Raw genomic sequence first — 26,724 nt, forward strand, 5'->3', positions numbered from 1 at the left:
GGGGTCACTGGGAATCGGAATCGACTCCACGCATCCGCCAACGACAGTGTAGGTGTTAACGTGCCATCAAGTACAGGTATCCTGGGGCTTCATTCCGTAAAAACAAAATCTAACATAGACCACTCAGTCACTACACATAAGACTGGGAAGGAGAGAGAAACTGGCAGAATTCTGGGCAGGCCAGCTTTCCTGCAGAAAGAGTCTCTGGGCAGCCGATAGCAGTCTTCCTACAGAGCTCTGGTGACGCAGTGGTTAAGCACTCAGCTGTCAACTGAAAGGTTGGTGGTTGGAACTCACCCTGATAACCTCCTGCTCGCATAAAGATTACAGCCTAGAAAACCCTATGGGGCAGTTCCACTCTATCAAGGGTGTTGCTATGAGTCGAAAATCCACGCCATGGTACACAACAACATAGACGGTAGCCTGCAGGCAGAAACACACTTGTTTGCATAACTGTTCCAAAGGATTCCTTGTCCGAGGTGGGCAGGGGAGGCTGTCCAGACTTGCATATGAAACTATCTGAATAATAAACACACCAGAAATGTCGGGGAGAACAGTAAACAGTTCAGAGCCCAGGGCTGTCGGGCATAGGGCCTAAAATAAGTTTAAAGTCTGTACAACGGGTTTGGTTTTGGTTTCTCTTCCCATGTTTACCTTCTCTGGGGATCAGTGTTGGTGGGCTAATTAGGGGCCCATGGCTCCACGCACAGTAGGTAGTCAATAGAGATGTATTAAAGTGATTGAATGAATCAGTGAGTGATTCAGTGAACGAACGCCTGCTTGCTGATTATAGATGTTTTACCCTTTCAGAGTAGTAATTTGAAACAGAAGTAGGAGGAGGGTAGGAAAACCAGCCTTGCCAAGTGTCACTAAGACCCTTGCAAATGTTTAGGATGAAATATAAATATTTGACTCTAATGATTTTAATAGATTGTTGGATACGCAAAAAAGGAACCCTGATGGCACAATGGATAAGAATTCAACTGTTAACTGAAAGGTCAACGGTTCGAAACCACCCAGTGGCTTCGTGGGAGAAAGATCTGGGGATCTCCTCCTATAAAAATTACAGCCTAGAAAACCCTTTGTGACTGGAGCCATGAAGGCTGGATGAACCCCTGAAACTTTTGCCCCGAGATAATCTTTAAACCTGAAACCAAAACTGTCCCCTGAAGTCTTCTTAAAACCAAACTATAGTTGAGCTTAACTAGTCGAGAATGTCTGCCTTGGGCATTATGCTGTTTTCAGAACTCCTATGTGGGATCAAATTGACAACAGCAACTCAAAAGGTTAGACAGGAACCTTAGGGGGCAGTGAGTTTATGTTTATGGCGGAGGAACAACTCGAAAAAGGAGGGTGAGAATGTTTACACAACTTGAAGAATGTAATCAGTGTCACTGAATTGTACCTGCAGAAGCTGTTGAATGGGTGTATGTTCTGCTGTGTATATTCTCAGCAACAACAACAAAATAAATAAAAATTGAAAAAAAAACCCTATGGGGCAGTTCTGCTCTGTCCCATGTGGTTGCTATGAGTTGGAATTGACTCAATGGCACATAACAACATGTCAGTGTATATAATTGAGTTAAGAACAATTAAACTTGTTGAAACACATTTTATGTACATATTTCAATCTGCTCTCCCCACTTTACTGTTTTTCTCCTCCCTAGGAATGTGCACATTATTTCCTTGAGGTCAAAGACAAAGACATCAAGCACGCCTTGGCTGGGCTTTTTGTGGAAATTCTTGTCCCAGTTGCTGCTGTGAGTTACATCTTTCTTTTTAAGCACGTCTTCAAATTGGATTAGAGAGTCAACCATCTGATGGATGTCATATTAACACGCGTCTCTGTTTCAGGCTGTGAAAAATGAAGTGAATGTCCCCTGCCTTAGAAACTTTGTTGAAAGCCTCTACGATACCACACTGGAACTTTCTTCTCGAAAGAAGCATTCCTTGGTTAGTAACTATGAGCAAATCCACAAGACAGACAAAACAGAACAAAAACCAGAAAACTCCTAGGCAGAAATCTCTTTGAGAACCATCAGATTCCACACATGGTGGCGTTACCTACCCAAAAAAACCCCACTGTCATGGAGTCCGTTCTGACTCATAGCGACCCTGTACGACAGTAGAACTGCCCCCATAGCATTACTTCCAGATCCCTCAAAAAGAAGTAGTATTTCAAAATTTGAAGTTTGAGTTTAGTGTGGACCGTGATGGAATCAATGTACTCTGAGGGGATGAGACCCTGTCACCTCAGATGGCCCTTTCAGTCCCAAGGATTCTGTTGTTTATTTTTAAGATTGGCTTAACTTGATTTTTTGTTTTAATTTCTGAGAGTTTTTTCCCTTCAATCTGAAGGCTAAAGTTTATAAAAACAGTTTCTCTTCTCAATCCCCAGGAGCCTTCTCTGGCTCATTTCTATCCTGAGAAGCAGAATCAAAATGGAACCAGGCAGAAAGGAGATTTGGGAAACAGAGTAGCCTGGAGCAAAGATTCTCAAAGGGCTGGGAAAACAATTCCTGGGAAGGCCTTTGTACTGAAGAACAGCATAGAACATTCTTTTAAACTGCCATAGCACGCTCTCCTCCGTGACAGATAAGGCTCTTGTTTCCGAATCAGCTGGTGGTGTACCAGCTGTGCCCGTGACGGTGTGGAGGAAGCGTGTTGTGTAGGTGGCCTGTTCTGGTGTGGTGCGTACTGGTCTCCAGAGGCTGAAGGTGGCCACCATTATCTAAGCAGCACTCAGGGTTGCTCTGTAGGTGATGGATTGGCTCATTTATTCTCGGGCCTGGTGTCCATTGTGACTAACAGCGTGCATTTTTTTTTTTTTTTAAGATTAGTAACTGAAATTAGAATTGCATCCAGTGGTGGCAATAGTTCAAAGTTGGTTTAAAACAAAGTGCATAATCTTTGACTGTGTCTCACTGGGGCAGTTGTTTCTTGCTACTTCAAAGGGACCTTGTTGTTGGGTGTCATCTAATCGATTTTTGACTCATAACGACCCCGTGTGACGGAGAACTGCCCCGTAGGGTTTTCTTGGTTGCAGTCTTTACGGGAGCAGATCACCAGATCTTTGCTTTCGCAGAGCTGAAGGTGGGTTCAAACCGCCGACCTTTTGGTTAGCAGCCGAGTACCCTGGTGGTACAATGATTAAGTACTTGGCTACCCACCAAAAGATCGGCAGTTCCAAGCAACCTAGTGGCTCTGTGAAAGAAAGACCTGGTGATCTGCTCCCATCAAGATTACAGCATAGGAAAAAGGGCTGTGTAAACCAGAGACTCCATCCACCTGAGACCGGAACATCTAGATGGTACCTGGATACCACCAATGACTGCCCTGACAGGGAGCACAACAGAGAATCCCTGGTGGAGCAGGAGAAAAGTGGGATGCAGACCTCAAATTCTCGTAGAATGACCAGACTTAATGGCCTGACTGAAGGATCCCAGAGGTCATGATCCCTGGACTCTCTGTTAGCCCAAAACTAAAACCACTCCCGAAGCCAACTCTTCAGACAAAGATTAGGCTGGACTATAAAACATAAAATGATACTGGTGAGGATTGTGCTTCTTAGCTCAAGTAGACGCCTGAGACTATGTAGGCAGCTCCTGTCTGGAGGCGAGATGAGAAGGCAGAAGGGGACAGGAGCTGGTTGAATGGACATGAGAAACACAGAGCGGAGAGAAGGAGTATGCTGTCACATTGTAGGGAGAGCGACTAGAGTCACATAACAACGTGTGTATAAGTTTTTGTAAGAGAAACTGACTTTAATTGTAAACTTTCACCTAAAGCACAATAAAAAAAAAAATGAGAAAAAAAAATTACAGCATAGGAAACCCTATGGGGCAGTTCTACTCTCACATGGGGTCACTATGAGTCGCAATCGACTGGATGGCACCCAGCAACAACAACACAGTTCAAATTAATGGATGAGCTGGTTACATTTTGTTTAAATCTTCATTACGATAATTTAGCGGGAGCCATTAAAGATTTATGGTATCCAATTCAGCAAAATGGTGACCAGCTCTGTGTCTGTATTTTTTTGGGTGGCCTCCCGTTAGCTTTTCCATCTTTTCCAGTTGCCGTTGGAGACCAGCCCAGTTAGGCAGGAAAAGCACAGTAGCATCTCTGTTTATTTGCTCATGAGCAAATTCCTTCTGCAGTTCAGTTTGTCTTGTGGAGTTTACCAGTGCAATAACATTTCTTTTAGGAATCTCCCTTAATTACAGGAAGGTTGCATGCGAAAGAAAATACATACACCTACCTCTAAGCCAGGCACAAACTAGATGTTTACCAGCAAAAGAGCCAATCATATCTTTCAAACTTAGTATATCTTCCTGCCCTTTTTTTTTTTTTTTTTTTTGGTGAGGGGGACGGTTGGGGTTGAGAGAATGATTTAAGACAGTGAGTTTTTTCTTAAAACCTGTGACTGAGAACTAAATCAGAGCCCTGGTGGTGTAGTGGTTAAATACTTGGTAACTAACCAAACGGTTGGCGGCTCGAACCCACCAGCTGCTCCTAGGGAGAAAGACCTAGCCTCTGCTTCCATAAAGACTACAGTCTAGAAAACCTATGGGGCAGTTCTACTCTGACATACAAGGTCGCTGTGAGTCAGAATCAACTCGCTAGCATACAACCACATACATAAGACTTATTACACATTACACACACTCTACATTATTCCATCATCATCAAAAACCATTTGCCAAATGCTCACCTCTGGTAGCACCCGTTGGTACTTGTTCCGTTAGGAAGTGTCCTATTTTTTTTCTAGCTGGCACACCCCGCAGAGGGAGATGATTAAGAAGTGGTTCCGGGGGATGTGTATGTTAAAAATCATGAAAGCTCAGCAAAATGTGAACATAAGGTTTATTCTGAGCAGTTGCTCTGTGTGCATTTAGGAAACCATTTTGATTCCAGAAAAGCAAATGGCTGGAAGAAGCTAGGTACAATGAGGCATAAAGAGAAGTTGTTGATGTTAGGTGCCTTTGAGTTGGTTCCGACTCATAGCCACTCACTGTACAACAGAACAAAACACTGCCCAGTCCTCTGCCATCCTCATTATCCTTGTTATGCTTGAGCCCATCACTGCAGCCACTTCTAAAGAAAAGAGGAAAAAGAGGAGAGAGATATATAGACTATCATCTACTGGCTAATCTTAACCTGAACGCTGCCTTCCTCCTTTTCTGGGATCCACTGACATCAGGTCACTTCGGGCCTGGCTGCTAATAACTTGGCCCTCCACCCACCTGCAGCCAAGAGGCTTTGTATTAAATCAGGAAATAATGGCTTGACAACTCTCCTTTTCTAGCAGCGTAGGGTCGCTATGGGTCGGAATCAATTCAAAGGCAATGGGTTTTTTTTTTTTTTTTTTAGAAGAGCAGTTTCGGGCAGGCTTTTGCAGTTTTTCTCAGGCTCTTTATGGTTTCCTGGATAAGAAAACCCTGAAAATCAAAGTGGGATGTCTGTTATTAATTTTACTTCTTCAACATGTGTTACCTGGTTTGTTGAAATATAAGTCACTCTGTGACCTCATCCCCTCCCTCTTCAGGCCTTGTACCCCCTGGTGACCTGCCTGCTCTGTGTCAGTCAAAAGCAGCTGTTTCTCAACAGGTGGCATGTTTTCCTCAACAACTGCTTATCCAACCTCAAAGTAAGTATCTGTCCTCTCCAAAGAATCTTAGATGAGATATACAGCATCATTCGTAGGCCGGTACATGTATTTCTGACGGTGATGGGGTGGGGGTGGGGTTATCCCATTCTATTGAAATCGTGCATTGCATTGGGCACATTTGCTGCAAAAGACCTCTTTAAAGTGTTAAAAAGCAAAGATGTCACTTTGAGGACTGAGGTGCGCCTGACCCAAGCCATGGTGTTTTCAATCACCTCAATATGCATATGAAAGCTGGACAATGAATAAGGAAGACTGGAGAAAAATTGATGCCTATGAATTGTGGTGTTGGCAAAGAATATTGAATACACCATGAACTTCCAGAAAAACAAATAAATCTGTCTTGGAAGAAGTGCAGCCAGAATGTTCCTTAGAAGCAAGGGTGGTGAGGCTGTCTCACATACTTTGGACATGTTATCAGGAGGGACCAGTCCCTGGAGAAGAACGTTAAGTTTGGTAAGGCAGAGGGTCATCGAAAAGAGGAAGACCCTCCAGGAGATGGATTGACACAGTGCCTGCAACAGTGGGCTCAGACATAGTAATGGTGTGTTAAGGTGGTGCAGGGTCAAGCAGCACTTCGTTCTGTGGTGCATGGGGTTGCTATGAGTCAGAACCAACTCATCGGTACCTAGCAACAACAACATGGGAATTGTGAAAAAAAAATTAATAAGGCTTCTCCTTGTTAAATATAGTCAATTATAGGTGATGACTAGGGATAAGAGAAATCACTTCAGATTTGGGAGGAAAAAATCTGTTCTAAGGACACTCACTTTAAAGATAGAATTAAATGCCCCTTGTTATCAGCCCTTGGGTGGCACAAACGGCCTGTGCATGGCTACTAACCAAAAGGCTGGTGGTCTGAATCCATCCAGCAGCACCACGGAAGAAAGGCCTGGTGACCGACTTCGGTAGGAGTGCAGGCATTGAAAACCCTTTGCAATGCAATTATACTCTGTCACATGTGGGGTCGCCATGAGCTGGAATCGACTTGAAGGCTCGAACTCAGCAGAGGTTCCTTGTAGCTGGGGTCTAGGGTCAGCAGCATCGGACAGAATCTCCAGCTGGTCCATCTCTGCCTTGTCTCTGGGAGTGTCATATTTTATATAAATAATTTTAAAAAATAATACTTAGCTGACAGAAGCATGTGAATTGATTTCAGAAGCTCCCATATACCCTCCCCATCCTTCCGCCACACCTGTCCTGTCAAGTGACATTCTGGGAGAAAACACTCCATTCTGTGGAAGGCTCAGCTATAGACACCGCTTATTTCCTGCCACTGGTGGCGCAGTGGCTAAGAGCTCAGGGTGCTAACCAAAAGGTCAGCAGTTCGAATCCACCGGCCGCTCCTTGGAAACCCTATGGGGCCAGTCTTCTCTGTCCTGTAGGGTATCTGTAAGTCGGAATCAGCTCGATGGCGATGAGTTTTGGTTATTTGTGATTATGTGAAGGTATTTTATTCAAGCCACATGAGTCAGTCTCAGCATTCCTGGAACAGTGCTCCCCAGGTGGACAGTAAAGGTGCTGGGCGATGGGAGGAATGAGACCACGATCCCCGAGACAGAGGAACCTACAGATAAAACAACTGTGGTGATTAGCTTTAGAACTCTGAAGTGGTGAATGTACTTGACAGTTTCAGTGATCCACTGATAAAAAAAACAGCTACGGGAAAACTCTCCTTTATGTATATGCAAATAGGATGTATTTTTCCCAGCTGCTCACAGTTGTGTCCAAAGGTGTGGTTGGATTTCCTTTACAGGTTAGCTGTAGAATTTTTGAATTCTACTAAGGTCTAAAATCCTGAAAAGAGCCCTGGTGGCACAGCGGTTAAGCGTTCAGCTGCTAACCGAAAGATCAGCGGTTTGAACCCACCCAGCGGCTCCACGGGAGAATGACCTCCTCCTGTAAAGATTACAGCCTAGCTAACCCTATGGGGCAGCTCTACTCTGTCCTATAGGGTCGCTAGTGTTGAAATCGTCTCAAGGGCAATGGGGTACAGAGGATCAATACATGTTTTCTAAACAATCTTTAAATGTCAGTCTTAACCTTTGTACGGAGCCCTGGTGGCACAGTGGTTAAGAGCTCAGCTGCTAACCAAGAGGTCGGCAGTTTGAATCCAGCAGCCACTCCTTGGAAACCCTATGGGGCAGTTCTACTCTGTCCTGTAGGGTTGCTATGACTCAGAATCAACTCAACAGCAACAGGTTGGGTTTGGTTTTTGAACAGGTCTTTGGCCTTTCTATTACTTCTCTCCCCTGTTCATGCTGTAGTTCGTTGCTGTGAAGTCGATGCCGATTCACGGCGACTCTGTGTGACAGAGATGAGCAGCCCCAGAGGGTTTCCAGGGAGTGGCTAGTGAATTCAAATGGCTGGCCTTTTGGTTAGCAGCCAAGCACTTAACCAGCGCACCACCACCTACATAAACCCATTGCTGTTGAGTCAATTCCAACTCATGGTGACCCTATAGAATAAGGGAGTCAGAACTGACTCAGCTGCAGCGGGTTAGGTTTTTATAAAATCCTGTAAGTGCCTATACGTGCTGCTTTGTTGTTGTTGTTGTTTCTAAGATACTTCCGTTCTGATGAAGTGGTTAAGATAATTATATTGTTCTGGCATCGACCGTAATTATACAATAATCTGCATTAGAGCTGTTTTAAGCACCAACTATGCACTGGCTGATGGTGAAATCCAAGATTGGAGTCATTCATTCTCCTCAGACTGGCAGTGAAATGTAATAGCAGTGGATAGAGAATTAAGCTTTTAAGTATTCTGAAAAATGCGATGCTTTTCAGGGCTACCAACTCTAATACAGTGGCCCCTCTCAGATATTTTATTTGTGGGTTTATCCATCTTCCCTTACTCTAAAGGCCAGTCCAGCGCCATTTTAGTTATTTGTTCTGCTTTAAAGTTTATCGGTTTATTAGTTCCAGTTGTATGTGCTTTTATTTTACATTTTACAGGTAGAAATGGTAATTTGGTTCACAACAAAAAAGGAAGTGAGTAAGAATGTCAGGGCTGCAGTTTCCTGCATATAACACTAAATGTGTGTGTGATGAATTTTTTTGTTAGAAATAAAATCATATTTTGCATGACAATTTATCACTATGGCCAAAAAAGAAAAAAAAAAAGTTGTTTTTTTTTTTTTGCCTGAAGTTGTTTTTGAAACCTCGCAGCATCACCTCACTTTGGAGTTCTACTCTCCCCGGGTTAGAACAGTGTTTGGAGCTCTGGTCAAAGCACACCTGAGAGACGCGCTGAGTGTAATAAACGGCTCGAGATGAGGACCTGGAGGCCGAAGGTGTCTCCCTATGCAAACAGATTTCAAGCATTAGGGTTTTTAAAAAAGGGGGGAGGGAGTAAGATCCTGAAGAGTACACAAAGGAGCACTACAGAGCGACCGGACCACACTGCAGAGTTCAGTTTAGCTCGCCAAGTTTTCATCAAGCGCCCACCGTTTGTGGAGCCCTGGTGGCACAGTGGTTAAGAGCTCAGCTGCTCATTAAAAGGGCGGCAGTTCAAATCCACCAGCCACTCCTTGGAAACCCTGTGGGGCAGTTCTCCCCTATCCTGTAGGGTCGCTGTGAGTTGGAATCGACTCATTGCCAACGGGTTTTACAAGTTTAAGTGTAAAAGATAGAAAGATCCTTGATGAGGTTTTTCTTTGCTGTTGTCGTTTTACCAGTTGTCCAGCGAAGTCAGCTTTCAGTCTTGGTGACCCTGTGTGTGTCAGAGTAGCACTGTGCTCCACAGAGTTTTCATGGCTGATTTTTCGGCAGTAGACCTCCAGACCTTTCTTCCAAGGCACCTCTGAGTGGACTCAAACCTTTCCCTTAGCAGTGAGCGCATTAATCATTTGCACCACTTAGAGATAAGTTATAAAATAGGATAAAATTGCATCACATATATTAAGAACTAAACCCAGTATGTTGTGTTGGGTACCGTGTGGGGCAGTCGTACTCTCACGTGGAGTGCCACGAGTCAGAATCAACTAGACAGCATCCAGCAACACCACCAGATCATTCCGTAAGGGACCACCAGACCAGCCTCATTCTGCCTTTTACCTGTTCTACATGCCTCCCCCCCTTTTGGCCTCCACATCCTTCCCAGCCTTTCTCACAGGCTCTTCCCCCCGACACACACACTTCAGTATAATAAACGTAGTGTCTGAATCCCAAGTGTATGACGTTGGCAGCCATCTTTGATGCCTTCTGCGGGCAAGTCCGTGAGGGGCAGCTTGGCATAGAGCAGGATAGAAGAAACATGTGGGAGCTGGGAAGGCCGACCTTCAAAGTCAGCAAGCTCTCAGATTCAATGCTCATGTAACATCAACGTTCTGATTTTTCCTCAGCGTCAGTCAGTCAGAAGCAGGCAACTTTTGGAGCACAAGCTTGAATTCTTTAATATTTATGTTTAATTAGCTTTGTCAACCGTACATTAGCGATATACCTTTGTGGAGTAATGAGAAATTCATGGCACCTTCTTAGCAAGGCCTTCATATACTTCAGGAATTCTTGGCCAGTGGTACCTTGGTCATCTGGTGCTGCTATAACACAAATGCCACACGTGTGTGGCTTTAACAAACAAATTTATTTTCTCACAGTTTACCTCTTGCTGCTGAGTCAATTCTGACTTACAGCAACCCTATAGAACAGAGTTTTAACTGCCCCATAAGGTTTTCAAGGCTCTAATCTTTATGGAGGAAACGGTGGTGGCATAGTGGTTAAGCACTACGGCTGCTAACCAAAAGGCACGCAGTTCAAATCCACCAGGCACCCCTTGGGAACTCTATGGGGCAATTCTACTCTGTCCTATAAGGTTGCCGTGAGTCGGAATCGACTCCATGGCAATGGGTTTGGTTTTTTGGTTTTTAATCTTTATGGAAACTGCCTGCCATATCTTTCTCCCACAGAGCAGCTGGTGGGTTTGAACGGCCGACCTTTCTATTTGCAGCCAAGCACTTAACCAGTGCACCACCAAAGCTCTTTTCTCACAGTTTAGGAGGCCAGAAGTCTGAGTTGAGGGTACCAGCTGTAGGGAAAGGCTTTCTGTTGTCTCTGGGGGAAGGTCCTTGCCTCTTTTCAGCGTCTGTTCCTCGGTTCCTTGGTGATCTTTATGTAGCATGGCATATATCTTTCCCCATCTCTGCTTTCTCACTCTCTTTTTTAATCTGCTCCTTTTATATCTCAAAAGAGATTGATTTAAGACACACAGTACACTAATACTTCTCCATTAACATAACAAAGAAAACCCATTCCCAAATGGGATTTTAACCACAGGTATACCCGTTGCCTTCAAGATGATTATGACTCGTAGCTACCCTATAAGACAGAGTAGAACTGCAGAGTTTCCAAGGAGTGGCTGGCTGGTGGATTCAAACTGCTGACCTTTTGGCCAGCAGTCAAGCTCTTGACCACTATGCCACCAGGGCTCCAACCACAAGTATAGGGGTCAGGATTTGCAGCATATATTTGGGGGACACAATTCAATCCATAACAAGTGGTGAGTAATATTTTTTCCTACGCATTTTATGCCAAAATCTGAACGTATTGAGCTATATGAAAAATGGTAACATTCCCTTCACATCTGCTATGCAATGCCTAATTCTGAAAAAGGAAATACGCTCTCAGAATTTGATTTTACTAGTTCTTTTAAATTTTAATGTTTGCCAAGTGTTCCTAGTAATTATGTTGCACACAGTGGCTGCAACAATGGGGTCAAGCATAACAATGATTGTGAGGATGGTGTGGGACCAGGCAGTGTTTTGTCCCATTGTACATAGGGTCACTGTGAGTCTGAACCAACCCGACGGCACCTAACGACAGCGGTTTTATGTGCTTTTACAGAATCATGTACTAGTTTCCTATCAACAAGCCCTGGTGAAGCAACGGTTAAGTGCTCAGCTGCTAACTGAAAGGTTGATGGTTGGAACCCGTCCAGCATCTCCGAGGGAGAAAGACCTGGTGATCTGCTCCCATAAGGATTTCAGCCTAGGAAACCCTAAGGGGCAGTTCTACTCAGTCACAGGGGGTCACTATGAGTGAGAATCAACTCCAGGGCAGCTAACAACAACATAAACAGGGGAACCAAAACCAACCAGTCCCGCTGCCGTCCAGTCCATTCCGACTCACAGCGACCCTACAGGACAGAGTAGAGCTGCCCCATAGGGTTTCCAAGGAGCGCCTGGTGGATTCGAACTGCCGACCCTTTGGTTAGCAGCCGTAGCACTTAACCACTATGTCATCAGGGGAAGAAAGGCAACATAAAGGCCAAAGGCCTGTAAGAAGGTTAAGACTAACATTTAAAGACTGTTTCGAAGACATTTATTCATCCTCTGTACCCTATTGCCATCAACTTGATTCCAACTCATAGCCGCCCTATAGAACAGAGTAGAACTGCCCCATAGGGTTTCCTAGGCCGTCATCTTTATGGAAGCAGATTGCCAGGCCCTTCTCCCAAGGAGTTGATGGTGGGTTGAAACCACTGACCTTCTGGTTAGCAGCCAGATGGTTAACCACTGCTCTACCAGGGCTCCTTACTGACCCTCCATAGATGCCAGGAATTCTGATAGATTTCAGGGATAAATAAGACATTTGGCCCTGAGTAAGGAAGTCAGAGAAGAGTAATCTCCATATGTCACCATTTAAATGGCAACTTGACGTCTCGGTTTCTGTTGTAGAATAAAGACCTCAAGATGGCTCGAGTTGCCCTGGAATCTTTGTACCGATTACTTTGGGTTTACATGATTCGCATCAAATGTGAAAGCAACACAGCCACTCAGAGGTAAGGAGCTGGCTTGGGTTCACGTGACCACATTACCCAGCCACCGCAGAGGACGTTTTCTTTATTGCTACCAATTTTTTTATGCTAACCCAGCTAGGAGATCTTCAAAAGTCATAGTTCCTGAAAACACTAAGTCCGGAGTACTTTTCCAGGCTTTGGTCATTTCAGAAACTACAGCTTCTGCCAGGACTGACACGTTCCATAAGTAGGGCTGAGTTCCCCACTTTAACAAAGAAAACGACTGTACAATGTATTCCTGACCTGCAGTGTATTCGAGTTTTGACCAACTACACTTACGACCTTCGGTTTTGTTTTGTACATCTTACGTTAGTAACATGTACTACCTACAAGTATATGTTAAAGTATATCTGTAAGTTTATATGGAATGTTTCCAACCACCAAAGACAAATAAAGATTGGATTTATAAACATACGGATAATAAAAAGTGATAGTAATGAAAACTAAAAAAAAAGAGGGACTCGATTTAGAACTGATTGACAGCAGAGTCTTCAGATCAGAACCCTGTTTTAAGCCGGGGACTACCTGTAATTTTGCAATGGCCCTTAGTTTTCTAGAAAAAACTTTTCATGGAGTAATTATACTAATGGAAAGGGACGAGGCGGTTTGCTTTTTGGAATCCTCTCTGATCCTTAGATAAGGTGGAACATCTGCCATTTTCCCTTAACAGCTGGAGCTTAGCCAATCTGGCTTGTTTTTTTTCCTTTTTTCTCCCCTTGTCTTTCAGCCGACTTATAACCATCGTCACAACCCTTTTCCCCAGAGGCTCCCGCGGGGTGGTACCCAGAGATATGCCCCTGAACATCTTTGTGAAAATCATCCAGTTCATTGCTCAGGTAATGGGTGTGCTTCCGGTAGTGAGTAGCTTCCAAGTGGCCGGTCTCCACCTCTGGGACACTAAGAGGCGGAGAGTCTAAGATCATCTCTCACGTGTAGAGACTTTTCAGAAGGGTTTGGGAAGTATTTTCACATATAACCTATGTATATATACAAGTATATATATACATATATATCTATTTTTCCCCAAAAACAAACTGTGACATGAGTAAGTCAAATATTTTTGGCATTTGACAAATGACGAAATTGAGACAGAGAATTTAAGTGACTTATCTTTTTCCAAATCTGGAATTGGCAAGTGATGAAGAAGCAGCAAAGTGTCTGATATTTGGAAGAGATAAAAAACCAGTTGCCATCGAGTTGATTCCAACTCATGGCATCCCCATGTGTATCAGATTCCAACTCATAGCGACCCTATAGGACAGAGCAGAATTGCCCCACAGGGCGTCCAAGGCTGTAAATCTTTCTCCGGGAGAGCAGCTGGTTTGAACCACTGACCTTTTGGTTAGCAGCCAAGTGCTTAACCACTACAGCACCAGGACTCCTACCGTAAAGATGACAGCCTCGAAAAACCTAAGGGGCCGTTCCACTCTGTCACATGGGGTCACTGTGAGTCAGAATCGACTCAGTGACACCCAGCAACAAAAACAGCAATATCGTATATTATGGAGCCCTGGTGGCACAGTGGTTAAGTGGTCAGCTGCTAACTGAAAAGCTGGTGGTACACACCCACCCAGTGGCTCCACGGGAGAAAGACCTGACTATCTGCTCCCATAAAGATTGTATCCTGGAAAACCCTACGGGGCAGTTCGACCCTGTCACATGGGGTCACTATGAGTCAGAATTGACTTGGTAGCACCTAACAACAAATTTACTATTTAGACCCAAAGTTTTTACATTTTAAAGCGCTTTGTGAGTAAATGGTGTTACCCCAACTTCGATCTCCCTGTGGTTTGTGGAGGAGCCACAGAGACTACTCTGCTGGTCCATCCTTGGCCAGCTCTGTAACTGAGGCAAGTCAGAAATCATCTTTCTTCTCGGTTTCTTCATCAGTAAAATGGGGGTGAGAATATTTGCTCAGTATAGCTCACAATGTTGTGTAGATGAAGCGACATAGTATGTGTGAAAATACTGTTAAGTATATGAAGATGTGAGATTCAACTCTTACTTACCCGTTGCTGTCAAGTCAATTCCGACTCAGAGTGACCCTGTAGGGCAGAGTAGAATTGCCCCATAGGGTTTCCGAGGCTGTAATCGTTACGGAAGTAGACTGCCACATCCGTCTCTCATGGAGCAGCTGGTGGGTTTGAACTGCTGACCTTTCTGTTAGCACCAAGTGCTTAACCACTGTGCCACCAGGGCTTCCTAATTATTACTTAATGGGCTATTTACTATGTGATACCTCTGTGTGTTCGGTACAGTGGAATGCCTCTGTAAGGTATGCACTTGGGGAGAGACATTTCTGGCTTTGCAGACAGATGACTTGACGTAACTTTCCTATGCGAGTTACCAAGTGGCTGAGAACGTGCTCTCGTTTTTCAGGTTTGATTAATTATAAAATGAAGCTGTTGTGTCTTAGCAGCCACTGTCTCTAAGTATTAGGATCTGGCGTAAACGCCCCCATTCAGCAAACCTTAGTATGTCTTATTATTGATGATTTAGCTCACCGGCAGAATTGTTTGATATGATCGGAGCCCAAGAAATTTCAATGTTAATAGAGAGTAGAAGAAAGTGGTCAATTTGCAGTAGCATTTTAAAAAATACGTTTTAAACTGAGTTCTAGCAAGTTGCCAGCATTTAGGTGGCATAATCGTTGGCTTCCCGAAAGGTTGGCCGTTCGAACCCACCAAGCAGCTCCTTGGGAAGAAGAGCTGGAGACCTGCTCCTGTAAAGATGACAGCCTAAAAAACCCTGTGGGGCAGCTTTACTCTGTCACGTGGGGTCGCCATGAGTCAGAAAGGACTGGACGGCACGCAGTACAAGTAGGCAGAGTTTGACTTGTTGATCAGCCCAGACACTCCAGGCTTTCTGTACTTTCTGTTTGTCTTCAGCCAGTCTCTGTTTTAGGAGCTAATTACATGTATAGACCAAACCCGTTGCCATCAAATCGATTCTGACTCATAGAGACCCTATAGGACAGAGTAGAACTGACCCATAGGATTTCCAAGGAGTGGCTGGTGGATTTGAACTGCTGACATTATGGTGAATAGCCAAGCTCTTAACCACTGCACCACCAGGGCTCCGTATAATGAAGACATGTCTGCGAGCCATAGGAAAACAGAAATGGTTCCACTGAAGGCTCGGATGGGTGTGACCCTCCTTCGGGAACCCTCTGTGATTCATAAAATGTAGAAGTACCCCTCCTCTCTGAGTATTTGCCTGAGTGGCGCATGTGATGAAAATAGCCTTTCATGTTGAATGCATACTTTAACCCCTTTGTGTTATTTCTTGTTTTCACTACAGGAGCGTTTAGATTTTGCAATGAAAGAAATCATTTTTGATTTTCTTTGTGTGGGAAAACCAGCGAAAGCGTTCAGTCTCAATCCAGAGGTATGAATGAACGATCCTTCCTTGTGCTTCTGACGGAGTGTCCATTCACAGACCCACACCTGTCTTTGCTTTGAGACTTTGGGGGCTGGGGCGAGGAACATCTGCTTTGAAATGTCTGCTGTTTGTTTCTCTCCATGTTATTTGACTAAATAGTGAGTGAGGAGGATGGAATTTCAGAAGTAAAATTCTCAATGAACCGACTTAAAATGGTGAAAAGTGAACATGCTACCATTTTCTGTTCTTCTATAAGAGAATAATTCTTTCAAAAAAAATCATCTATCACTACAAGTCAGGATGTTTTATTTCAAAAGAACTTTTAATTATGAACTATTTTTCTCTTATTTTTTAGTGCTGGTGAAAGTATACACTGCCAAGGTACACCGTCCCACCGGCTTCTGCCTGTATAGTTCAGTAACACTGGTTACGTTCTTCAAGTTGGGCTGCTCTGCTCGCTCTCCTTTTCCAGATTATTCCACCACCATTACCTTAAACTCACTGCCCTCTAGTGAGTACTCCGCTCCTTTAAAAAATCATCACTATGAGACCAAATGGCCAACGATTACCGTATTTTTACACAAATAACATGCACCGTCTACATTTACAGCAACATGTAAAAAAAACTCATAGTGGTGCTTACAAAAATACCTCACGGGGGAGGGCACAGTTGGCAAACAAACATAGAAGGCGAGCATTATTTGGTTAGTGGTCCAGACACACCCAACAGCTCTGCAGAAGAAAGACCTGGCCGTCTGCTCCCATACAGATGGCAGTCTGGGAAACCCTGCGGGGCAGTTCTGCTCTGTCAAGTGGGGTTGCTGTGAGCTACAACCTGCTCGACGGCACCCAGCAACAGCATCTCAGCTCACAGAATAATTGCAGTGTTATAAGGAGTGCATTACAAACTCTTGAGCAAAAAATAGGAAATAAACTGTACTGCATAAAAAAAAAGATTGTTCCTATTGTCACTGTAGGAGCCCCGGTGACACAGAGGTTAAGCACTCCACTGCCAACCGAAAGGTTGACAGTTCAAACCCACCAGTGGCCCTGCAGGAGAAAGACCTGGCATTCTACTCCCATAAAGCCTGCAGCCTAGACAGCTCTGTGGGGCAGTTCTCCTCTGTCCTGTAGAGTTACTGCGAGTCGGAATTGGCTCAGTAGCACCCAACAACAACAACAGCTCAGCTCACAGAGCAATTGTAATATTAGAAACAGTACATAGGAAACTCTTAGGCCAAAAACATGAAACAAATTGTACAGCATAAAAAAAAAAAAAAAAAAGACTGTTCCTGTCATCACTGTGATATTGTCTGGCTCCTTCATTCTGTCAGGGAAGAAGGAGGTTCAGAGCCCACAGGCTCCAAACGGGCAGCTTGTTAGTGGCTGAGCAAAGACAGCGCTCCTGGTACTCCCATGCTTCTTCCTACCACTCCCTGTATCCTCTTCTTTTGCGCTAAGGTTGCCACATGTGTAGAGATATGACAGGAAGCCCAAGCCTGGGAGTTTTTGCCTCGTTTTAAAGATGTCGGAGGCTCCTGGCATGACTGTAGCCACGGTTAGTGGGCCAGTTGAACAAGACAAAGCCCACGCAGATGACCAAGACCTTTGGCTGGAAGGAGATCCACCCCCCAACTGCATAGAGTCTTCCCTTACTGGGAAGCTTCTCAAAATATTTTTACTTCTTAGTAGTCATGGCTCTACTTGCCACAGCAATTGATTCTCAGAATGACCCGGTTATTTGTCTGAAAATAATGTGTTGAGAGCTACTACTATCATTATCACCACGCATAAAAATTATACTTGGCTCTTTGCCCAAACTCCTCATTCAGCCAGTGATTCACTAGTTAACCTCTCTGTGCAGAGCAGTTGGAACTATGGTTTAAAAAACAGCAACTCAAAAGGTTTGATGAGAAGCTACAGGGAGCGGTGAGTTTAAGTCAATGGTGGTAGAACAGTTTTTAGAAGGAGGTGAGAATGATTGTACAACTTGAAGGACATAATCACTGTCACTGGGTTGTGTAGGTAGAAATTGTTGAAATGGCGTGCAACTGTGTATATTTTTGCCAATATTTAAAAAAAAAAAATTTGAATTCCCAGAAATTGGAGGAGGTATTCCAGTATTCCTGCCAAGAATGGGAGGAGATATTTGGATATCTTCTTCCACACATCTTGATCTTGTAGGGTTATAGAAGAATTTATTTATCCGTAGTTTGTGATACCCATAGTCCCGCTCAAAAACAGACCAAGAATGAGAATAGTCTATGAAGCAGATGCCATGTGCTTCATCAATGTATAGATGTGGGTGTAGTTTCTCAGGAGGTAAATCTAGATTGGGTCTTAAAAAATATTTAGCAAGTAGCGTGTGGCACAGGGCCCAAAAGTCTGAAGGGTTATCTTACTGCAAAGCCAGTACTATGCCACCACTCACCACTTAGGAGACTCCAGGTAATCATCTTGTTTTAGGTCAGACCTAGAAGACTTCCACCCTCATCATCATAAGAACTTGCTCTTTCTTGAGAAGAGTTTCTACATCTTCCATTTCTCTCATTTTCGCCTTGACCTAGAATGGCGTAGAGCTGGAGGTCCTAGCCAGTGCAATAAGGCAAGAAAAAGAAATAAAATACATACAGATTGGAAAGGAAAAAATAAAACTGTCTTTATTTGCAGATAATGTGATTGTCTTAGTTTAAAATCCCTAAGAAGCTACATAAAACCATAAGAACTAATAAATGATTTTAGGAAGTTTGCAGAATACAAGATAAATATGTAAAACCAATGCATTTCTATATTCTAGTAATGAACAGTTGGAAATTGAAGTTAAAAAATGTGACCATTTGCAATAATCATGGAGAACATGGAAGGCTTAGTGATAAAGCTAACGAAAGATGTGCAAGATTTGTATGCTGAAAACTACAAAGCATTGATGAGAGAAATCAAAGAAAACCCAAAGAAATGGAGAAGACAGAGTTTGTGGATTGGAAGACTCAATATTTTTAAGAGGTCAATTCTCCCCAAATTAACTTACATAGATTAAATATGCTATTGGTGGTGGTGCCGCCAAGTCGATCCTGACTCTTAGTGACCCCCATGTGACAAAGAACTGCCCCATAGGGTTTCCTAGGCTGTCATCTTTATGGGAGCAGCTCACCCGGCCTTTCTCCCATGCAGCAGCTAAGTGGGTTCCAACTGCCAACCTTTCAGTTTGCCCAAGTTCTTAGCCATTGTGCCACCAGGACTTCTTAGACTAAATATAATCCCAATCAAAACTGCTGTATGTTTTCTATAGAAATAAACCAACTGACTGTAAAATTTACATTGAAAATCAAAGAAACTAGAATAGCCACCACAGTTTTGAAAAAGAAGAATAAAGTTGGAGGACTAGCCCAACCTGATTTCAAGACTTACGATGAAGACACAGTAAACAAGGCAGTGTGATACTGGCAGAAGGACAAACATAGAAACCAAGAGAGCAGAATAAAGGATCCAGAAATAGTTCTGCACATTTCCAGTCAGTTGAGTTTCAACAACGGTGTCGAGTTAATTCAATGGAGAAAGGATAGTCTTTCCAATAAATGGCACTGAGCAACTGGACATCCACATGCAAAATAATGAACCTTGACTCATAATTCACACTATATATATAAAAAATTGACTCAAAATGAATCATAAACCTAAATGTGTAACCTGACACTATTAATCTCCTAGAAGACAAAGGAGAAAATCTTTGCGGCCTCAGGGGTAAGCAAAGATTTCTTAAATAGGACTCAAAAAGCACAAATCAATAAAGAAAAATTGATAAATTGGGCATCAATGAAATAAAAAAGTCTGCTCTCCAAATGACAGTGTTAAGAAAGTGAAGAGCCACGGACCGGGAAAAAATATTTGCAAAACACATATCTGATCCAATACTTCTATCCAAAATACATAAGGAACTCTCAAAACTCAAGAAAATAAACAGTCCAGTTTTTTTAAACAGGAAAAATGAACAGCCTCCTCACCAGAGAAGAGGTAGAAATGGCCACCAAGCACATGAAAAGATGCTCAGCATCATTCGTCATTAGGGAAATGGATATCCTAACTGCGGTGAAGTGTGCATGGGCGGTTGGGGAGAAACAGGAGTTTCATTCTCTGCTGCTAAGAGTGCAAAAAGGCACAGTCACTTTGGATAAACAAATTGTGATTCTTCACTATTGTGGAATACTATTCAGCAATAAAAAGGACCAAACTGCTGATATGTACATCAGCGTCTCAAAAGCACTATGCCAAGTGTAAGAAGCAGGACACAAAAGGCTATGTGCTGTATGATTCCGTGTATATGACATTCTGGAAAAGGCAAAACTATAATGACAGAAATTAGACACACGTTTGCCAAGGCCTGGAGTTGGAGAAGAGGTCTGACTACAAAGATGCATAAGAAGGAACATTTTGGGAAGATGGAAGTTGTACCTTGATTGTGTTGGTGGTTACGTGCCTGTGTCTGTCAAAACTCATAGTACTAGACAACTAGAAGAAGTGAATTTTACTGCTTGTAATTTATATTTCAATCAAAAAAATAATAAAGTGGAGACACCAATAAGACTCTGGCTTGCAGTATATACCATATTTTTTTGCAAATAACGCAACCATGTAAATAACTGACCCACACATATAACACATGTCATAGCTCACTTATGAATAGTGAGATGGGAGTTGCACTGTTGGCAAAAAAAAAGTATGATCTGTGCATTATTTGCATAAAAAATACAGTATATTTACCAGAAAAGTCCGATAACTTTTCAAACACTGTTTTTAGTCCTCGCTATAACCCTGCATGGAAACCCTGGTGGCGTAATAGTTAAGAGCTACAGCTGCTAACCAAAAGGTCAGCAGTTGGATTCCACCAGGTGCTCCTTGGAAACCCTATGGGGCAGTTCTACTCTGTCCTGTAGGGTCACTATGAGTTGAAATTGACTCGATGGCAACGGGGTTTTTTTTTTTATAACCCTGCAAGATTGGTAGATATTATTATCCTCATTTTTTTTTTTTTTTTTTTTACAGAGAAGGATGCTGAAACTTAGAAAAATTATTCTTAAGGCCAGGCAGATAGATAATAAAGGGAGGACTTTTTTTTTTATGAGACAGAACTGGATATAATGCAAACAAAAAAATTATTTTTGAAACCAAGTTCAAAATGTTTGTCCCAAAGCGTCTCACCTTACTTCTGCCCTTTGTGTTGTCCAGAACAGAAGGAAAACTTAGAGAGCCAGCAAGGAGGATTCATCCCTCGGTAATCCACTTGCAGATAATCGAGGCTTGACTGTATATGGCAGCCCACGGTTAGGGTTGTTGTCGTTAGGTGCTGTCGCGTCAGTTCCGACTCATAGCGACCCCATGCACAACAGAATGAAACACTGCCTGGTTCTGCGCCATTCTTAGAATCGTTGTTATGCTTCAGCCCATTGTTGCAGCCACTGGGTCAGTCCACCTCATTGAGGGTCTTCTTCTTTTCCGCTGACTCCGTACTCTGCCAAGCATGATGTCCTTCTCCAGGGACTGATCCCTCCTGACAACATGTCCAAAATATGTAAGACGTAGTCTCACCATCCTTGCCTCTAAGGAGCATTCTGGTTGTACTTCTTCTAAGACAGATTTGTTTGTTCAATACGGTTAGGGTATTGGTGTGCATATCCTAAGTTGAACATCGTATTTCCTCACGTAAAACACTGCTGTGTCTTAAGAAAGATACACCAAAAACCAAACCAAACCCATTGCTGTTGAGTTGATTCCAGCTCTAGTGACCCTATAGGACAGAGTTGAACTGCCCCACAGGGCTTCCAAGGAGTGGCTGGTGGATTCAAACTGCTGACCTCTTTGTTAGCAGCGGAACGCTTAACCATTGGCCACCAGGACTCCGGAAAGATACACGAGTCCTAGAAATCATTTCACGAGAGTACTACTAAAATCACTGAGGGAGTGAAGGGACTTTGATAGCAGATCAGTTTTTAAAAGTTGGTCCTCGTTCATTCTAGCGAGGGGAGAGGGAGCGAATGTCATAGAAGGCCACGCAGTTGTGAAGCACACAGTGGACGGGGTATAAGTGGGTCAGAGGGCTATCCAGCAGATCCTGGTTGAGATCTCGTGACTCCTTGAAGCTTGAATAAATAGTTCTAAAATGAATAGAAGTCAATGTTATTTCACATTATAAAATATAATAGTACTCCATGCTATAGAGTTTGCAGGGTATACGTGACTCAGGCAAAACTGACTTGGACGCATAGTTTCACACTTACTTGTTGTGTGACTCAGTTTTCTTGCCTGTGAAATGGGAATAATTGTACCTTCTGCTAATAGCTATTTAAGGATTAGAGTTAATGAGCAGTTCCGGATCCATTTGAGAGGCTCAATAAATGGTGACTACGATTTTCGTTGTTAGTACTAGAACTATCGTTATCTTCTGCTATAGGTTGTCGTCTACTTTGGGAACTTCATGAGATTTGAAAATAGCAGTGAGTGTAAATGTGTTCCACATGGCTGTTTAAGGAGGTACAGATGTCTTGGTACCTGCTGACCTTTCAGAGGGCCACCGTCTTACCGAGTCACCTCTCAGAGCTCATGTTATGCTTTACCTCAGCCTGAGAAAGAGAACCATCTGGCCCAGAATGACATGTCTTCTCATACCCCTGTGTGTTTCCATCAGTAACAAGTTCTGTGATGTTGAATTTTAAAAATTTATTTCCAAACGTGCTGTTCTTTGTGGATCAAAGGCAACACTTACAATTCAGAGCAGGTGGTTTTTTGTTTTGTGGTTCCTGTTTGGAACCCCTGTTTGTCTTCAGTCTTTGTAAATTAATACTTATGGTGTCTCTCTCCTTCTGGAAGACCTGGAGCCTTGTGTTTACCTCAGTTTACCTTAGTTTCAGCTGCTCCAGAGGATAACCACCTATATTCCAAGAAGCCCTGGTGGCACAACAGTTAAACACTCAGCTGCTAACCTAAAGGTTGTCGGTTCGAACCCACCCAGCGGCCCTGTAGGAGAAATATCTGGTGATCAGCTCTTATAAAGACTATGGGGCAGTTGTACTCTGTCACATGGGGTCACTCTAGCCTAAATCAACTCAACGACACCCAACAACAACAACTTGGAGGCACAGCGAGGATCTCCCGAGCAAACTACGAGAACTGTCACAAACATACCCTCTAAATTTGGTGACAGTCTTCCCAGTTGTTTTCTTGTGGTGCAGCAACAAACAACGACAGAAACTTAATTTCATCTTCGTAGATTTGGCCTACACTCTTGTCCCTGTTAGACTACTTGTCTAGCACTAATCTAAACAGCAAGCCAAGCTTCTCTAAGTAGCTGGTATGTTAACTCCACTGAAGTGATTGAGTCTGTGTGTCCTGAACGTATTGTGTCTTTCAGAGAATGAACATTGGTTTAAGGGCATTCCTGGTCATCGCTGACAGCTTGCAGCAGAAAGATGGCGAACCTCCCATGCCAGTGACAGGCGCTGTTCTTCCTTCAGGAAACACATTGAGAGTGAAGAAAACATATTTGAGTAAAACTCTAACTGAAGAGGAAGCCAAAATGATAGGTGGGTGTCTTGGGTTCTTAGTGCTGCTGTAACAGAAATACCACAAGTGGGTGGCTTTAATGAACAAAAAATTGTTTTCTCACAGTTCAGGAGGCTAGGAGTTGGAATTCAGAGCACCAGCTCCAGGGGAAGTCCCTCCCTATGTGTGGGCTTTGCAGGAAGGTCCTTGTCTCTTTTCAGCTTCTGTACCTCTATTCCTTGGTGATCTTCATGTAGCGCGTGTCTTCACCTCGGTTTGTGCTTCCTTCTCTGTGCCTAATCTGCTCTTTTTACATCTCACGTGTGATTGGTTTAAAATATTGATATGGTCTCATTAACATAGCAAACCCTATTCCCAAATGGAATTGCATAGCATGTGTAACACATATTTTGGGGAAACACTATTCAACCCATAACAGTGAGTTTCAAAGATATGTTAGAGTTTGGCCTTATTAAGCCTTAAAAATGACAAGGAGATACTTGGCCTTAGTGGATTCATTTTTTTTTAAATCTTTATAAAAGTAGCTTTTGAGACATTCTAACATTAATTCCTTTGATTGATTCATGCTGTGTTTTAACTGCCCTTTAAACTTTTTCAACTTTGTGGTAAATATTTTGCCAGCTAAATGTTAGGTTTTTATCTATGATATTTGCAAACCTCTATTATTGATTATTTGCATTTTACAATCAGTGTCTAAGACATCTGTGTGCTTTAGCAGAAATCCCTGTTCATAAAACAAACCCGTATGGATACATATATTTACTCATTCACTGGCTCATTTTTATAGTTCTTTTCTTCAGTAATATTGGTCTAATCTATGTTTCAAACGCCCCAAATCCAACAGCAAACCAGGCTGTATTCTGAATTTAGTCTACATGAGATTTTTCTCATTTTAATCTAACTAGGGTCTCTATGAGTCAAAATCGACCTGATAGCAATGGGTTTGGGTTTGTTTCTTTTTTTAATCTTATAAAGAGATGAAAAAAAAAATTCTTTTTTTTTTGCATTTGTTCATCTCTTACTAGGTACAAAAATTTAGAAACCAAGTATAAACTTTGTTAAGATAGTTTCTGGATTCCAAAGATATGAAAGAAACACATGAGGAAACTCTTCTACTTTAAAATATTTGTCTTTAACTCTGCAATGATTGAGTTGAAGGTTTAATGCAAGAGAAACAACCATTATCAATTATTAAAGTATAAATTTTAAATGCAAAGCTACTTACTTTTCATTGTATAATATGTATGGATAAAATATATATACACATAGGACATATGTACACTGTTTGTATTTGTAAGGAGCCCTGGTAGCACAATGGCCGAGTGCTCGGCTGCTAACCAAAAGGGCAGCAGTTGGAACCTACCCAGCAGCTCCACAAGAGAAAGACCTGGTAGTTGGCTTCCACAAAGATTACAGCCAAGAAAACCCTATGGGGCGGTTCTGTGCCATTACATGGGGTCACTGTGAGTCAGAATGGACTCGACAGCACCCACAACAACTTCCATATTTGTTTTCTACTGAAGGACATTGATGCTGTATTTAACGACAGTAGTAAAAATAATATAGCTAAAATACACCTTCCTTCGTTTTAAAATTTCCGATATGGTCATTTTTGTTTAGTTCACTAAAAAATATTCCACGCATCCATTTCAGGAGATAATATGAAGTATTAAAACCCCCAGATGAGAATCATCCTTTACTCACGTTCATCCCAGCAATGACGGTGAATTTTCTTACATTAACGAGGAACGTAGAAAAACAAAAGTAAAACTTTCCACAGCCTTCTTCATTTTAACTCTTCTGGGAAGATATTTTCCTTTGAAGCATTTGCATTCCTGTTTTCTGAATTTACATGAATATTTGTTGAACGCTCGCTAAGTGTGGGCACTATGCCAATAGCCATTGAGACAGGTACTGAATCAGACTCTGTCCCTCAACTCAAGGAAATCATTCAGTAAAAAAAAGTTACAGAGAATAAACAAAAAGAGGATATCGTTTGATAGACTTAGTCAACAGCATAATGATAACGCGTGTTTTTCAGGCATGTCATTATATTACCCTCAAGTACGAAAAGCTGTGGACAATATTTTAAGGCACCTTGATAAAGAAGTAGGAAGATGTATGATGCTAACTAATGTCCAGATGTTAAACAAAGAACCCGAAGACATGATCACGTGAGTACCAATGAGGACTAAGATTTCAATGAAGGATTAACCAAAAGACAGCAGTGGAGAGTCTTCTAATTTATTCTTCCTATTCATTCTGTGAAGAGCCCTTATGGTACAACAGTTAAGCACTCGGCTGCTAACCGAAAGACTGGTGGTTGGAACCCACCCACCCAGAGGCTGAGTGGGAGAAAGATCTGGTGATCTGCTTCCATAAAGATTGTGTTATTTTTGTTTGGTGCCATTGAGTCAATTCTGACTCACAGCAACCCTACAGAACAGAGTAGAACTGCCCCATGGGATTTCCTAGGCTGTAATCTTTACAGGAGCAGATCATCGGGGTTTTCTCCCACAGAGCCACTGGTGGGTTTGCACAACCAGCCTTTTGCTTAGCAGCCAGGCACTTGATCATTGCACCACCAGGGCTCCTTTCATAAAGATTACAGCCTAGGAAACCCTATGGGGCAGTTCTACTATGTCCTATGAGGTCGCTATGAGTTGGAATCGATTCAACGGCATACAACATTTATTCTGTATTTTGTTCTCTTTTCCTTAGAGTCAATGTTCTAAGGGGTGTAAAGGAACATAAAAAATATTTTACAGTATTTGACTAACTAGAAAAATTAGGTCAAACCTGAGATTGATCTGTTTTGGTTATATCTCAAGTATCAGCAGGCTAGTAAAATAGAATATGGGGCCCAAAGGCTCATTTACTGGTCCTCGTTTTTTCAGAACTGATGTTTTGTACTCAAGTTCTGTCACCACCCATGTGACATAGTGACATCACCAGTTTTTAAACATTCCATCTTTTCAATCTCACTTGTTCCCAGTGAAGGTTCCTGAACTGTGATAGGTAGCCTGCTTGATACTTTCATTTGTATTTTAAGCAATAGCTTAAACTTTTTCTCTGATCCTCTTGTCTTTTTCCTATTCAGCCATCTTAAGACCTCAGATAGGGCTGGGGATATTTCTTTCTTTCTTCTTTTTATACTTTATTTTGTAGTTGTTGAACACATGCATAGCAAATGCGCACCCCGGTTCAAGCTTCTGTCTGTACCATTCAGTGACATCGATTCCATTCTTCGAGTTGTACAGTCGTTCTCACCCTCCTTTTCTCAGTCGTTCTTCCCCCCTTAACATAAATCCGTTACCCCCTAAAGA

At 42.7% G+C, this 26,724-nt stretch overlaps 1 protein-coding gene across 10 annotated transcripts in view; it reads left to right on the forward strand.

Moving 5' to 3' along the window:
* The window catches only part of FRY (FRY microtubule binding protein), a 524,498-nt gene that overhangs the window by 338,261 nt on the left and 159,513 nt on the right, over nucleotides 1-26,724 (forward strand). For all 10 annotated transcript variants that reach the window (XM_049853229.1, XM_049853227.1, XM_049853221.1 and 7 more), the window contains 8 exons: nucleotides 1,668-1,760; nucleotides 1,855-1,953; nucleotides 5,549-5,650; nucleotides 12,342-12,445; nucleotides 13,191-13,299; nucleotides 15,764-15,850; nucleotides 23,247-23,418; nucleotides 25,440-25,572. In XM_049853229.1, the coding sequence (XP_049709186.1) occupies nucleotides 1,668-1,760; nucleotides 1,855-1,953; nucleotides 5,549-5,650; nucleotides 12,342-12,445; nucleotides 13,191-13,299; nucleotides 15,764-15,850; nucleotides 23,247-23,418; nucleotides 25,440-25,572 (899 nt within the window). The remainder of the gene's footprint in view (nucleotides 1-1,667; nucleotides 1,761-1,854; nucleotides 1,954-5,548; nucleotides 5,651-12,341; nucleotides 12,446-13,190; nucleotides 13,300-15,763; nucleotides 15,851-23,246; nucleotides 23,419-25,439; nucleotides 25,573-26,724) is intronic.

This window comes from Elephas maximus, chromosome 14 (genome assembly GCF_024166365.1).
Source record: "Elephas maximus indicus isolate mEleMax1 chromosome 14, mEleMax1 primary haplotype, whole genome shotgun sequence".
Taxonomy (NCBI): domain Eukaryota; kingdom Metazoa; phylum Chordata; class Mammalia; order Proboscidea; family Elephantidae; genus Elephas; species Elephas maximus.